This window comes from Coccomyxa subellipsoidea (assembly GCF_000258705.1).
Source record: "Coccomyxa subellipsoidea C-169, whole genome shotgun sequence".
Classification (NCBI taxonomy): domain Eukaryota; kingdom Viridiplantae; phylum Chlorophyta; class Trebouxiophyceae; family Coccomyxaceae; genus Coccomyxa; species Coccomyxa subellipsoidea.
In genome coordinates, this window is record NW_005178036.1 from 1263453 (window position 1) to 1277500 (window position 14048).

Sequence of the window (14048 nt, forward strand, 5' to 3'; positions counted from 1 at the left end):
TGCTTCCTGCAGGGGAGTGCTCATCTGCAGCAGATATCTGTCAGACGCCCGCAGAGCATGTGAGCCGGACATGACACCAAGCACCCCAAAACGATGAAGTGTGCAGCTTTCAGTTCTGGCCGACTGTGTGGGCCGGCGCCCCTCCTCAGATTTCTACTCATGAAGCTCTTAGCTGACATATCTCAGAGGAGGGGGCCGCGCCCGCTTTACTGTGTCGCCATTGCAAAGTTGACCGAACCCGTAGGTTTGCGTTTGAGAAGTGAGGGGTGGTGATTCTTCTCTAGAATTGATCGTCATTTATTTCCAATGGGTGGTGCTCCAGTTGCACCCCTCGTCTGCTGGTGTTCCTGCTGCGAGGTTCCAAATAAAGGAACCACAGATAAGAAAGTCCTTTTGATTTTACATTTGAGCGTTTTGGGCGACGACGCACGCGAGTTGCGATGTCATTTGGAATGCACATCCAGCGGCGGCAGCCCTGCGCGGACCGGATCTTTACGTGGATCGAAGAATTTTGTGCATGCGTGATTATATTTGCTGAAGAGGGCAGGGTTCTGTTTCCCTGTCACATCTGCTCAGAGTTTCGGAGCGCCTGAAACAGGGGGTCTGACACCACGAGGCACAGCGCTGAGTATCAGCGGCAGAACATGTTGAAGGCCTTCCTCCATTGTACAGTGTGTCACGCAAGACTTTCGCTATAGCTTGAGGATAGCGGGCTGATTGGTGGCTCAAAAGCTAGCACCATGGGTGTGCTAGCGTGGTAATTGGCATGTGTAGAGGTAGGGGGTGACTTAGGGGAAGGGCATGGGGAGATGCCTTTTGTTTAAACTGACAAGTGCTGCTGGGTCTGCATTGCGAGGTCTTCACCTTGTCGTGCAAAGGCCAGATCATCTATGGTGCATTTCACGGCAACATGATCGAATGGAGATGACCCTGATGCCTGCATAGCCACATCAATTGTGAGGAGGCGATGGAAAGCTTTCAGGTTCTGTGTGTGGCCTTTCACCGAAATCATTTGTCAGAATGGGTTAATGCTAGAGATGCAGGGACCGTTGCCTTTGCCAGCAGCAGTCGTCAAGGACATGATCCGTTCAGTGGTTGTCGTGCTAGTTGTCTTCTGACTGCTGCTCTTGAAGTGGTATAGAGTCACACTACTTTAAGACTGCTAGGACTGTACAGCCACAAAGTAACATCAGATGATACCATGTTCTCTTTTCTCGTATGTGCCATTGGATTGTGTAATCTTCTTCTTTGTGTGTGATCTGCAAGTGGTGTGCAATGCAGAGTCTGCATGCAGCCATGGACTTGTGGTTAGAATGGCACCCGTCCTCTGTGCCTGCACGATGACTCCACAAATCAAGCACCATACTTCTATCCCTTCATGCATCCTTGAAAAGCACATATCAGGGGAATCTGAGCAGTGCTTTCGTGCTGCCAACGCCGGCGCCGTGAGATTTCAGCATGCTCATACCATTCAGCATACACCGGTATGGACCATGGGCAAAGTGTGAAACCTCATACATGAAGAGACGGTGGCCGTGCCTGCAAATTCCTGCCTCCTCTTGCCATCTTCACCCTGATCAGACAATTATTGTACTGAAAATTAAGAGCCATGCGACACCTGACATTGAGCACCAAGCCAGGGATGCAGCCTTTGATAATAATGACATCTGAGAAGCTTGGACGATGTTGATATCACAAGATTCCTTTGCCTTGGCGCCTTGTCTGAAGATATATCGATGTCAATACTTGCTGGTGTTGGGCTCACATCAAAGCTGCAGTACCATGAATCCATTCCACCAACAGCAGCATTGCAAGACAGCCAAGCTCTAGGCCAGCTGCCTTTGGATTTCACCTAATGCATGACCAGCACCGTCCTGTATCAGTTCAGGGTGACACAGCGACTGGCCACTTTGCCATCTGTGGGCCCTATTGCTACCACACAGGACACATGGCCCTGCAGTGCATGTCGCAGCCTGCATCGCTCACGCTGCAGGAGCAAAAGAAACATGGATCCGTCCGGCAGCTGCTAACTGTGCGTATGCAAGCCTGAGAGGCTTCCTGGACGGCGCAAGCCCATGCAAACCCGCCCAGCAATCTTCCCTGAACAGTGCTTACACGACCTTGAAATTACAGCAAAAGGCAACGGCCAGAAATGGTCTAGCCAGCGCCCATCACCACCAGAAGCCGCCTGTCCCCTCTATCGTGAAGCTTGCCAGCGGCGCTCTCCTTTCCAGGGCACTCTTCTCCACTTTCCAGGGCCCTTGCAGCAGCCGCCAGAGCTGTGCATGACGGCGGGGGGAGCAGGCGCTAAGTAGCAAGTGGGGCTCAGTTGACGTGGCCGCGCTTGCGGGTGAGCTCGAGGATATTGGAGAGCGCGCTGGGGGCAGAGGCGCTGCCTCGCTCCTTGCGCATGCGCCTGTTGCGGGCCACCAGGTAGGGCAGCCCAAACACGATGCCCAGCCCAATCATCACAAACAGTGTCACCAGGCCCTGCGCGCACACAGACGCCGCCTTAACACACAGAACTTCCAACCGCGATGTGTCTGAACGAGTGAACACATGACGTGGAAGAGCTGTGCCGGAGAAAGACACGATGTGCCCCGGACAGCGAGTGCTTTGATCCCTTGGATTTAAGGTGTTGGGCACCACTGTGAAATGCACATGCATGCAAAGCTTGACTGGCGCTACGATGGCCATGGCGGCATATCGCTGACAGCTAAGCACCAATTTAAGGCAAGGGACAACAAAGGCAGCAGCCCTGGCAGATGAACGTGCAGGGACTGCAATAAAGGGTGGGCTTGATGGGAACATGACTGGGGGCTCACCAGATTGATCTCTGCGCTGGCATCGTTCCTGGCCATGGCTCGGTTGTACACCATCTTGTACTGGGCCTCCATCTCGTCGTCCATCAGCAGTGGCGTCTTGCCAAACTTCTGGAGCGCTGCAGCCCAAAACACACAATTGATTCACGACTCACTCTCATCTATTCTCAAGGATGATTCATGACAACCACTCATAAGCATAAAAAGGGTAGCCACAAGTATTCCACTTGAGCGAGACGACTGCAATGCAGCAGAGGCCAAAGCTCTCACCAGGAAGCTCAGTCTGTGTTCCGTCCGCGCACACCACTGTCAAATCAATGCGGTTGTACTCCTCCTGTGAACAGAGACATGCAGTGCATCAGTCGAGGCTGATGCAACAAGCGTTGAGAGGAGGGTTGCGGGTTTTCCTGCAGCAGTGGGATGTCCTGAAGATGGACAATACCGACATGGAACCCATTAAATCTTCTCCCCACATGGCCAGAAGCATGACTTAAATAAACTAATGCATTCTTGAAAGCCGTGAGGCACACCACGCCAGTGAAGTCCTTGAGGAACTCCGTGGCAATGCTCCACTCATTCTGCACATACTGTGGGCGGCTCTCCCTGCCGCCGCTGCCTCCAAACATGAGGATGTCATCCTGCATATGCCACAGGTTCAGTCGAGCTGGACACATGAGCTGTGAGTTCCCTCTTCAGTTGCTACACATTCTCAATTTTGAAAATTTCATACTGCTGTCAGGCTTCAAGATAAGCGCCAGAAGCACTGATGCAGGTATACAATAGGTGTCCATTCTATAGAACAGTTTTGATAAGTGCAAAGAGCGCACCTCTTGCGCCACGGAACCATTTGTGACATCCCAGTCCCTGTATTGAACTGAGTACCACAGTACACGGTCCTCTGCAGACACACAGCATCTGGGTCAGTTGTGAAAGCCAGTACCGACGGCATCCACCTTGGGAGCAGCCACGTCTAGTCTGATTGCAATGTCTCCGCATGCGCTTGCAAAAATGACCCATCAGTGCACCCCTGCTTTAGGGCCACAGCAAGGACACTTACGGCCTGGTGGACTCTGTTGCCGCTTGTACAGGGGCCTGCCATTTTCACAGGACCACACTGCATATACGCCATCAAGTCCGCCGCTAAGGTTCCTTAAGAGCTTGTCGGCTCCCTCGATCTTCAGATCGCAGGGCTTTGTGCCTGCATGGCAAGGGAGCTTCTTCTCAAGTCCAAATAAGATCTTCCATGCCCTCACTCCCTTTCTCAACTCACCAGTCGTTCTCATCAAACATGCAATGTCTGCATTGAACAACGTCCTCCGCGAAGCTAGGTTTCGTTTGACGATCAGTCTCACAGCTCTATTCAGAAATGAAAGAATAGGAGCTCTGGGTTTCAGGTAGTTGAGGGGCAGGGACAACAAGAGCGCAAACCCAATTCTGAAGGCCCGTACCATTGAACACAGGTGAGCTGTCAGCGCCAATCCTGCAGTCCACCTCCGTCTCCTCTGCATCCTCGAAGAAATAGTCTCCATAGACGTCATCATAATCTCCTGTGTATTGGTTGTAATAGAAGCCGTCGTCTGACTCATCATACATGTCATAATGATAACCGGCTGTGTACAGCTGATAATCATCATAGTAATTCAGATCATCATTGTATCCATACTGACAGAAGCTCAAGGTTGCTAAGCACACAAGTGTGAGGGCTTGCAAAGCCCGCTTTGCCACGAGCGGCTCGACCGAGCACCTCATGATCGGACAGCACACTATGACATCTTGCTACGAACTGCACCACAATATTGTGTGAGGTGGGCAGTACGCTGGTTCGAGAGAGAAGAAGAAGAATGAATGCCGCTGAGCGGGAATCAGTAGCGGCAAATGATGACCTAAATTCCCTGAAAAACGAGGGTCGTCAATAAGTAGGTCCTAAAAACTCACTCTATTTTTAGCTTGCCATCATTTGGATGTTGCACATGACATCATGGATCATATACTTCATAGATTGATTGTTGCAATCAGTTTTCTGCTGGAAAACGAATTCTAGATTCGTCATGAATAACAATAAATTAGACGAGCCAGCACTGCTGGCTCACTGCAAGGGCGTGTTCTCGAAGACAGGCTACATCACTGTGGGAACAGAAGAGTGCGTCCATATCCATAGATTTCATATGACGCACGTTTGATCCTTGATGTGTCCAATGCCATGCAAGCAAGTGGATGTTCGCGTTGGACATCTGTTTGAGATCAGGGTTATGGGTTGCTTCTAAATCATCAATACCCTGGTGCACCAAGACCGTTGATGCGTGCAGGAACCCTCTTCCATTCAAGTTTCCTGCACCAGAAAGCGATGATGCAAAGGCCAAGCCAATTTACACCCAACCCGCGAAGTTGGGCCGGTTGCCTGCTTCCTATTTTGAAAAGGAGCACTTGTACGTTTCGAAGGTACTCTATTTGGCTGTTAATGTCTTGCAAGATGCTTTCAAGGGGGGTTGCCATAACATTCGCTCAGAACCTGGATTCCAGGATCTGCCATATGTGGACAGAATCAAGTATGCTGAACTTCAGCCTGAAAAGCTTGGCAAAGGTTTCCTCACTAGTGATTACAGCAGAAGGGATGAGTTCACTTCGACGTTCAGGACAGAACAATATAGAGATCTGCTAAAGGTGATTCTATCTGCTATCCAGTTTTACAACGTCTTGTCAGCCTGAATTCCAGCAGAAACTTTTTTCACTTGACAATTTAGGAGCTCCTGCTTACTGTTCTATTACTATTCTTACATGCTTTTCCTGCCAAAAGGCAAGGTACGTCCTGCAGACAAGCTGCAGTTAAAGACTGCCCCAATCCTACCCCTTGTTGGACTCGCCAGATCCAAGCAATACCCAATCAACCGTGGGCACAGTGCTTAGTATTTATACCGCCCCCCGGCCAGCCGGGGCCTAACTGTTCTATCGCTTTATGAATATGCAGCAAGAAGAAAGGCATGCAAGAAGGGGGCTTCAGAATCACATGAATCATGAGAGCGATGTGGGACAAACAGAAGGTCTGCGCACGGCACAAAGAGAGGTCTTCCAGTTTGATTTGGTAAATACTACCTCCAACCCAATTTCTTCAATTGAGCATCCTGCACATCAGGAGGGTAATATACAAGTTCATGTGCCTTCCAAGTTGATACCTGCTTGCACAAGGCTGTCCATCAAGTACAGCATTCTCCAGCCAGCAGAGGATACTTGCCTATATCCTTGGCATTCACAGATAGGCAGTTGCATTCGCATTGAGTCGCACTCGCATTGTAGAAACAATGCGCTCATATGTGAGCCGAGATGTGTGCAAGACCGGAGCTGAGCCAATGATTAACATTCTTCTGATGTGCTGATTTTGTGCATCAGATTTTCTTTGATGACTTGAACCGCAACAATGCAATGTCCAGCAAGCTGAAGAAGGACACGTGCAATCCAACAGCTCTGTCACACAATCGACATTTCGGCACTTACAAGACGGCCTCTCAGCTTTCATACGCTGCTCCCCAAGCAGTCCACCCTCCGCAGCATGGGCATCGTCCTGTCATTGAATCGACTTTCTACCGGAGATCAAACGCATTTCTGGTGTCATGATGAGCGCAAAGCAACGCAGATTATTCACAAATACATTTAGGAAAGTTGATAACAGAACGACATTGGTATCTCTACTCCAGTTGCAATATTGTGGCTTCTAGGGCAACACTTTTGAAGCTTCTGATGTAACAAGTTGGCCGGCTGGCATCCCGTGAGACAGATTCCCTAGGTGGTTTTCAAAGTCCTTGCAGAAGAGTTGCCACTTACACTCATTTCAGTGCGGTGCACTGCAGCACACTAGAGCTCACCGCTAAATCATGTGACAAGAGAGACCTATACATGTCAGAGCTGGACCTCCGCCAGCTCGTGGGCTGGGTAGATGTCTGCCATGACTTTGAGCATGCCGGCGTTGAGGCTTGCAATGAAGTCGCGCACGACAGCCAGAGGCAGCCAGTCATCCAGCTCCTCACTGCCCAACTCCATGCTGCCGTGCTCCTCGCCCACTCTCTGCAGCAGGTCCAAAAAGCTCTGGAAATCCATGCCCTGCGTCTCCTGCACAATACCACACTGATTGCTCAGCGGCAGGCTTGAAAGATCAATCTACTGCATGATTGCACATGTTCTTTTTAAACATGGCATGGCAGCAGCAGCATGGTGGTGCACCCTTGGCAAGTAGAGCATGGCTGACATGCAGAATCCGGTCTCGGGCAAGTGGCATGCAGACCTGGACGCTGAGCAGGTGGTAGAGAGTCTCGATGGTGTCACGATTGAGGTAGACCTGCCCAGGACACTGCACAAAACGCCTGGTCGGCATGTTCTCCATGAGAAGCCGGCTCACCCTGCAGGCACATGACCATGCGTTGCTTTCCATGTGGCGCTGACGGCTGCGCCATTCTTCTTCTTCTTCTTCTCAGGTCTTCAGGTCTTCTCTGATACATGTGACTCAATGTGCCGTTGGCGGTGGCAACAGAGCCCCCTTGACATCTCTCCTGATACATGTGTACCCCAAAAAAGAAATGTCAGTGGATGCCTGCAGCGATGGGATTGCAGGAGGATTCGCACCAGTCCACAAACTCTGCAGGGCCCCCTGCGAGGGAGGTGGCCTTCCAGAGCTGGAGTGTGCAGTAGCCCTGCATCTGCGCCTGGAACTCATAGGGCTGGTAGCATCGCGAGCGCTGTCGCGCAAGGTCCACGAAGCTCAGCAGCTCTTCCAGTGTGAAGCGGCCATCATGATTGCTGCACAGGCACACTCAAGGCTTGTGGGCACTTGAAATAATGGTGGTAAGAATCTCGAAAGCGAGCTGGCCTGGGAGATTCTGCTGCTTCGGTCACCTGTCTAGAGCAAATAGTACGCCGAGATGAGACGGATCTACAGCCCATGAGGAGGGGGGGAGGCGCAGGGCCAGGACCTCATCCAGGACAAGGTAATCGCGCCCTTGCTTCACCAAGCGGTGATACTCATCTTCCAGACATCTCGTAAGGTTGCTATTTGCCGCACCCATCAGTTTACTCAAAGACGCAGATCATTTTGCATGCCTCGAGCAGGAAAGTATAACACAAGATTGTGCAGCTTGGTAAAATTCTGCTCACACTCGCATCCAAGAATGATGCCAGGCCTTGATGATCTATCCTTGAAAATCAAGGACTCAAAAGTATTAATTCTAGCACCAGCACAGCCGAACGTGCCGTGTCACCAGTCACGATAAAGCCCTGCACCAAAAACTCGGCTGCGTTCTTGGAGTATCACATCGATGGATCGTAAAAATAGGGTGCAGATGAACAAACCTCACCTAAAAGAATTGAAAAATTGATCCGCAAAATCTGGAACAACAAGTGCTCGAGTCAAAATGCCTTTCACCTGTCACGTGCACACTTGCTGTGAACGTTTTGGCCTGTGCTCGTCTCCTGCAGATTGCTGGGAATGCTGTAAACAAACTAAGGCTTGAGAAGTTGTGCTCAAGCATTTCTGCTCTCGATGAGGTCCTTGTATGTTGTCGGGATGTTGCTTTGAGTGCACAAGTTCTTGATGGGTTGTTTCTGCTCGAAACTGTTTGATGACCTGCCAGAACATGTTGGGAAAAGCAAGAAATTCAAAAGGCCTGTTTGGAAGTCAGAGGAGCCTTGTACAGAGTCTGACTTACAGGTATGACTATATCACTGAGGTCTAGCTCAACAATACTAAACCCTGTACTACTAGCCTGTGGTGGTCAATATTCTCCAAGCGCCCTTCAGCACATTAGTAGATATCTTCCATCTTGCTGCAAGACAGTGGCTTTGTGATGACACTGAGACTGTCTGTTGAAGGCTAAGCGTGAGGAGTTCTGGGATACCCAGCCTCACTATGGAGGCGATCGAGGTCTGTGAATCCTGCACATCCCCTGATCTATTTGCTCCAGCAATACAGCTTGCATGATGCTTTGTGCCATCTATGTCTAGTGTATCACATGCAAAAGCGCTAAAATCATTCTTGTCACTGCTCCTGCTTTGTCCTTCCTGTTGCAGTGATATGGGATGCGCTAAAGGCGGCGTGCGAGTCAGACCTGCAGACAGCCAAATTGATTCTCGATAGTGCTGGAGTTGTGGTTGCCTCGGATGACATGTCAGTGTGCTATGACGAAAGAGGTGCTGAAACGAGAGCCTCTCCGGTCCATATCGTACTGAAGTAGTGACAGTGAGATGGCTTTTCGATCAAGAGAAGTCTGCCAAAAGGGTGTTGCTTAGCTGGCTTGTGCATGCAGGAGGAAAGTATGAGCTACCAAAGTATGTGCTGAACGCACCCTCCAATTTGACAGTTGGGCCAAAAGCGCCATGTGCTGCTCCTCAAGTGGAGCTTATGAGCAGCTCAGCGGCAACCTCAACAGGGCCTGCTCCCACTTGAGAAAGACAGAATTAAGACAGCGTAAATCGAGACAACATCTGAACATATGAAAGCCTCTGTCCTTGATGATTTTGTCGCTGTGCTGGCAGCGCTGCAGGTCTGAGTTGCTGCAGCACCGATCAGATCTGCAATTGTCTTGTTGTCCAACAAGCTCAATGAACCTGTCGCATCTGTGCTGTGTGTTGGAAAGATCAATAGATGAAATTCCCCTGAGGATATGTTGTTCAAGGGTACTGTTCTGTACAGAACATCCAGGCGGGGAAATGTTAGAAGCCCACCAAATTTTCAGCTAGGTTTTAGTCGATTGCTTTTCTTCCTCAGGGCCCTCAATTTTCATGAATGTCATGGGGGGTGTCCCTGAGATTTTATGCTAATTTACTGCAACTGTGTTTGACGGTCTTTGAGAGTTTCAGCAGAACTTTCAGCTCTAAAGTAAGAGCAAACTTGCCCCATGTATCGTCACTATACACAGTACGGTACTGTGTACCTGGTCTAGAACCTGTACAGTCCGAGACTCTCAGTAAACTACAATGCTAGTCAACTAGTCCGTCCAGAATATCATTAAAGGTTATGATGATGTCAACAGTAAGGCTGGGTCGTGTAAGGAACTCCCAATGTATACACCGCTGCAGTGCTGGGCTTTGAAGATAGCAAACACACGGAGCGATAGTTGCTCAGCATACGATCCAAGCTTGATCCAAGTTAAGTCGCAATGATACATACTTTACATGGCAAGCATCTGGGTGTCAAGACCAGGCATTGTAAAGTTAGTTCACATCAGCATGCCATTGAGCTACATCTCCGCAAGGCAACTGAAAAACTTGCAAGAATTTGAGCTACATCTCAGTGCATATGGTTACAGGGCACATCTGTGATTGTGCCCTCAATGTTTGGGAGCGGCAGGTCATCCACATCGATGCTGGCATCCAGAGCAGAGAAGTCCTTGAAGAATGCGCAGAAGTGGTTGTAGGTGTGGGACATGTCGTCCACTGCACACATCTCCCGGATGCTGTGCATGGATAGCTGCACGGCAGCAAAGCCACATCTGTGCAATAGCCCCTTGGCAGGAACGGCAGAAAACCCTTTAACAGCTCTTGTGCTGGACATATTATAAGGCATTTGTCCAGAACATCCCACAAGCATAGCATGCCCAGGAAGAAAGGGCTTGCATGGGCATCACAATTGCGTGCGTGATGTCCAGACTATGTTAGAGATGGCATTGATGCTATTGGGCATGCATTATGGCTGGTGGAGGAAGCGCAAGAATCAAGAAAACTGGAGAGCAATAATTCAGAGGTTGCTTGACGTACCTAGTCCGTAAGGGCTGGAAAACGTTCAATAGTAGACATGTCCAGCTTTGATAGAGAAAGTCATGCATCGAGAAGGCGCGGTCCCTGCTGTGGTGCTGGGAGGAGTCAAGTGACTCACCTGGGGTGCGCCGACATCGACAGTGCGACAGCCGAGGCCAGAGGCCAGGATGGGCCCGATGGTGGACCCGCACGCCATGTCAGAGCGCACACAGAACTCCTGCGTGGGAATGCCCCGCCGCTTTGCCAGCTCCCTGCACACACACGCTCACACAACACCAGCTCGTTCTCTCCTGCCACACTGCTATATAACCATCCTCTTGCAGGGGACTCTGAATTGACAGTAAATCTGGAGTCTCCTGCTAGGTGAAGAGGTGCATGGACGTCTGACAAACATCATGCGATTGCTGGAGGAAGCACGCAAGAGAGGATGAGGGGCACCTGAAGAGGGTGGCAGACACAGCGTTGGTCGCATATCGCTGGTGCACGTTGTGCTTGAGGACCAAGCCCTTGTGGAACTGCGGCTTGTGATCCGGCTCGTGCTTGTCCGCTGCAGTGTCACCCACATACAGCCTCAGTGTCATCTTATAAACAATTACTCAATACAGCACAGGAGTGGGGCCTCGCTGCCCCCACACCAAACCCAGGTAAGCCATGTTGATCACCCTGCTCGCCCCAGAGTCATCAATTGAGCTCACAGCCATCTGCTTCGTCCAAGGAGGGTGCTGACCGTAGTTGGGGTGCAGCGCATGCGCCATGTCAGCGCTGACTAAGAAGGAGTTCTGGATGGCGCGCACTGGCGCATCAACCGCCCCCTCCGAGAAAGCCTGAGACACCCTCGTGATGGTGTCACGCATCACTGGCCCACCAGCACCTGCAAGTGACAGCTCTCATAAGCATTCGGCATTAAATTCAAGCAAGCATTTTCCCAGCTGTAGTGTGCCACTTTCGCCTGTCTTTTACACATCTTTGCTGTGCATGCTCTGATAGGGTGCCCCACGTAGAGGTCTTCTGATCACTAATGACCAGACAAATACATTTCTCCAGCCATGCAGTATATTCTCGTAGCAGGTTGGTAACAGATCCTTAGAAGGAGATCAATAGCAGCAACTCATGTGCTAGGCATTGTCAACAGGCGCATGTTTGAGGATGCCACAAAGAGCCAGGCGCAGACCTTGTGCAGATGCGGAGCCGACCTCCTCGTGGTCAAAAAGAGCAACTGCCTTGATCGCGGTCTCTTCGGCCAGTGCATCCGTACCAAAGGTGCTGTCAATGAGCGCGCGCAGGCTCAGGTAGCTCATGGCCAGATTGTCCAGCCGGCCCACAAACAGGAACTCATCCTCCAGCCCTACAAGCAATATAGAAACTTGACATGCGCATAGACACCGCACATCACTAGCAGACACAGGGAAGAGCGTACACCGGGGAGAAGGGGATGTGAACAAAAAGCACAGATCAAACAAAGGTAAAGTCTGGAAGGTGAAGTCTGAGAATGGGTGATGATTGCGGAAGGATGCAGGGCTCACCGCCGATGACGCCAGGCTGTGTGTCGCAGACGTTGAGCTCAAAATCCACAATGTCGCTGGTGCTGCATTTGAGCTCGTTGGCCAGTAAGCGCAGGAGCGCAGGGTGGTGTGGCTCACTGCTCTTCTTCTCCTGCAGCAGCTCAAGATATCATGCAACTTGATGTCCTGCAGGCCGGTTCACAGGAAGGCAGCACAAGTGCAGCACTCCACACACCCGAGCTTTTGTTGCATCTGCCTCTGCATTGGTCTCACTGGCTTCGGCTGCCTCGTCCTTGGTTGCACCTGGGATGTCCTTGCCGCCACCGGTGGCAGCGGCTTTGACAGCGGTGGCGAGCACTGGCACGACATGGTTTTGCTTGTTTGGCTTGAACCCCTGCTCGCCAATCTCGCGGTACAGATGGATGGCCAACATCGGAATGCGCATGATGGGCCTTGCAACCTTGACCTGCACCATAGCACACATGAGCATTGTCAACTTGTAGCTTCACCTTTTCAAGAGTTCAAAGCCTGCACAGAGCATGTGAATCGTTGGGCGCTCCCTGCATATGAGAGTCAGACGGAGGGATGCAGTGCTTCCATCAGAGACGGGTTGCCACAATTTTGCCCTGGAGCAATCAATAACAGCGCATGCTCTCTTTACTTCGCAAATGACGGATGGATTTTTGCAAAAAATTGCAGCCCAAGGTGTTGTATGTCCCACCAGTTTCTGCACCAGGCGGTCCTGTTCGCGGACAAGGACGCGGCCGGCAACAGACAGGTCGCGGTCGAACCATGTGTGCCACAAGCCGCCCCCATACGGCTCCACGTTCACCGTCAGAAACCCAGCCTTGACTCCCTTGGAGTGGGGCTTCAACTTCAGGCACGGGCTGCAAGCCACACAAACGAAAAGTAGGTCATCTGGAAGCCAAATACATGAGGTATGCAGCTTGTTTGGGCATAAGCTCAGACAGACATGCATGTGCATGTTAGTGGCATCGCTTCATTGGGTCACCAGGAGTGAGGGCTGCACCTGTCTGTGTGCGCGCCAACCATATGGAAGCCGTTGCCAGCCTCATACTTGCCGCCCACTGCAAAGGCGACAATTGTTGATGCATTGCGCGTGAAGTAGTAGCGGCCGCCCTTTTTTAGGCCGTGCCAGGGCTGGCGCTCAGACAGCTTCTCAAATCCGGCCGCATGCAGGCGCCGACTGGCTTCCTCTGTTCCCCAAATCAGATGAGCTGAAGAACCACAAATTTATCTACCTTGAACAGCTGAGGGCTTGGAGCTACCACGGAGCATAAAAATCGTGTGATTGGCTTCTATCAAGTGCTATGTTCCCATTCATTGTCACTTGGCAAAGGAACAGAAACAAATAAGAAGAGCTGATCACATTGAAGACCAAGTGCAAAGGTTGGAACATCCAACCAGTACGCCCCATATTGAAGCAGAGAGACCGAGACGATCCATTGGAGGATGTAGAAATCCTGTCACATGTCGCACCTACTGCATGATATGGCGTCCAGGATGCATTTATGTAATCTAGCAGAGCCTTGGCAATATTGATGTCCACAGTGGCATCAGGCTGGTTCTTCATCAGGCTGCTTACGGTGTTGGCAGATGCCGTAGCGCTGCTTTCCGTTCCGCCAACGTTGCTAGCCTTCACAATCACTTTCTTCTCTGGTAAGGACGAGCGCTGACGCGTATTTGCAGAACTATAAATATGAGAATTCTGCAAAGGGCACGAGCTCAGCAGGCCAGATCCCCTTTCGATCTGCAGACGGAAGCTGCCAAATATTTTGCAAACTGGTATCATCAAAGAAAAATAGGGAATCGGGACGAAACGACAAATGTGACTTCATCATGAGGAGGAGCATGTTGACATGACATGAGTGGAAGGAGGCCAAGGTTGCCTAGTCAGGACAAGCTGAACAGCAATCCCAGTCACTGACGGTCTCGAAGGACATTCCTTGCTTTTGCGTGTGAGAAG

The 14048-nt window shown here is 50.8% G+C and overlaps 4 protein-coding genes across 4 annotated transcripts; 1 reads left to right on the forward strand and 3 right to left on the reverse strand.

The window, feature by feature from the left end:
- Nucleotides 1–1551: 1551 nt before the first annotated feature.
- COCSUDRAFT_65999 (hypothetical protein) lies at nt 1552–4609 on the reverse strand. The gene is made up of 7 exons (XM_005648072.1): nt 4271–4609; nt 3880–4020; nt 3650–3720; nt 3353–3460; nt 3093–3156; nt 2826–2941; nt 1552–2490 (listed from the first exon to the last, which is right to left on the reverse strand). Exons 1-7 carry the CDS (start codon nt 4569–4571, stop codon nt 2326–2328), a joined length of 966 nt encoding a protein of 321 aa, XP_005648129.1. The 5' UTR covers nt 4572–4609; the 3' UTR covers nt 1552–2325.
- A 2104-nt stretch (nt 4610–6713) lies between these two features.
- On the reverse strand, nt 6714–7898 carry COCSUDRAFT_83690 (hypothetical protein; the record flags this gene model as incomplete). The annotated part of the gene is made up of 4 exons (XM_005648302.1): nt 6714–6923; nt 7096–7210; nt 7446–7607; nt 7882–7898. The coding sequence occupies 4 exons, from the start codon at nt 7896–7898 to the stop codon at nt 6714–6716; spliced, it is 504 nt and encodes a 167-aa protein (XP_005648359.1).
- Nucleotides 7899–8299: 401 nt separating this feature from the next.
- Nucleotides 8300–9868, forward strand: COCSUDRAFT_53398 (hypothetical protein). Its single transcript, XM_005648073.1, has 4 exons — nt 8300–8514; nt 8676–8727; nt 8874–8993; nt 9110–9868. Exons 1-4 carry the CDS (start codon nt 8398–8400, stop codon nt 9247–9249), a joined length of 429 nt encoding a protein of 142 aa, XP_005648130.1. The 5' UTR covers nt 8300–8397; the 3' UTR covers nt 9250–9868.
- Nucleotides 9869–10092: 224 nt separating this feature from the next.
- On the reverse strand, nt 10093–13655 carry COCSUDRAFT_15496 (peptidase M18, aminopeptidase I; the record flags this gene model as incomplete). The annotated part of the gene is made up of 10 exons (XM_005648074.1): nt 10093–10272; nt 10678–10810; nt 10998–11106; nt 11287–11430; nt 11731–11904; nt 12083–12221; nt 12405–12527; nt 12783–12948; nt 13092–13278; nt 13562–13655. The coding sequence occupies 10 exons, from the start codon at nt 13653–13655 to the stop codon at nt 10093–10095; spliced, it is 1449 nt and encodes a 482-aa protein (XP_005648131.1).
- Between the last annotated feature and the right edge of the window lie 393 nt (nt 13656–14048).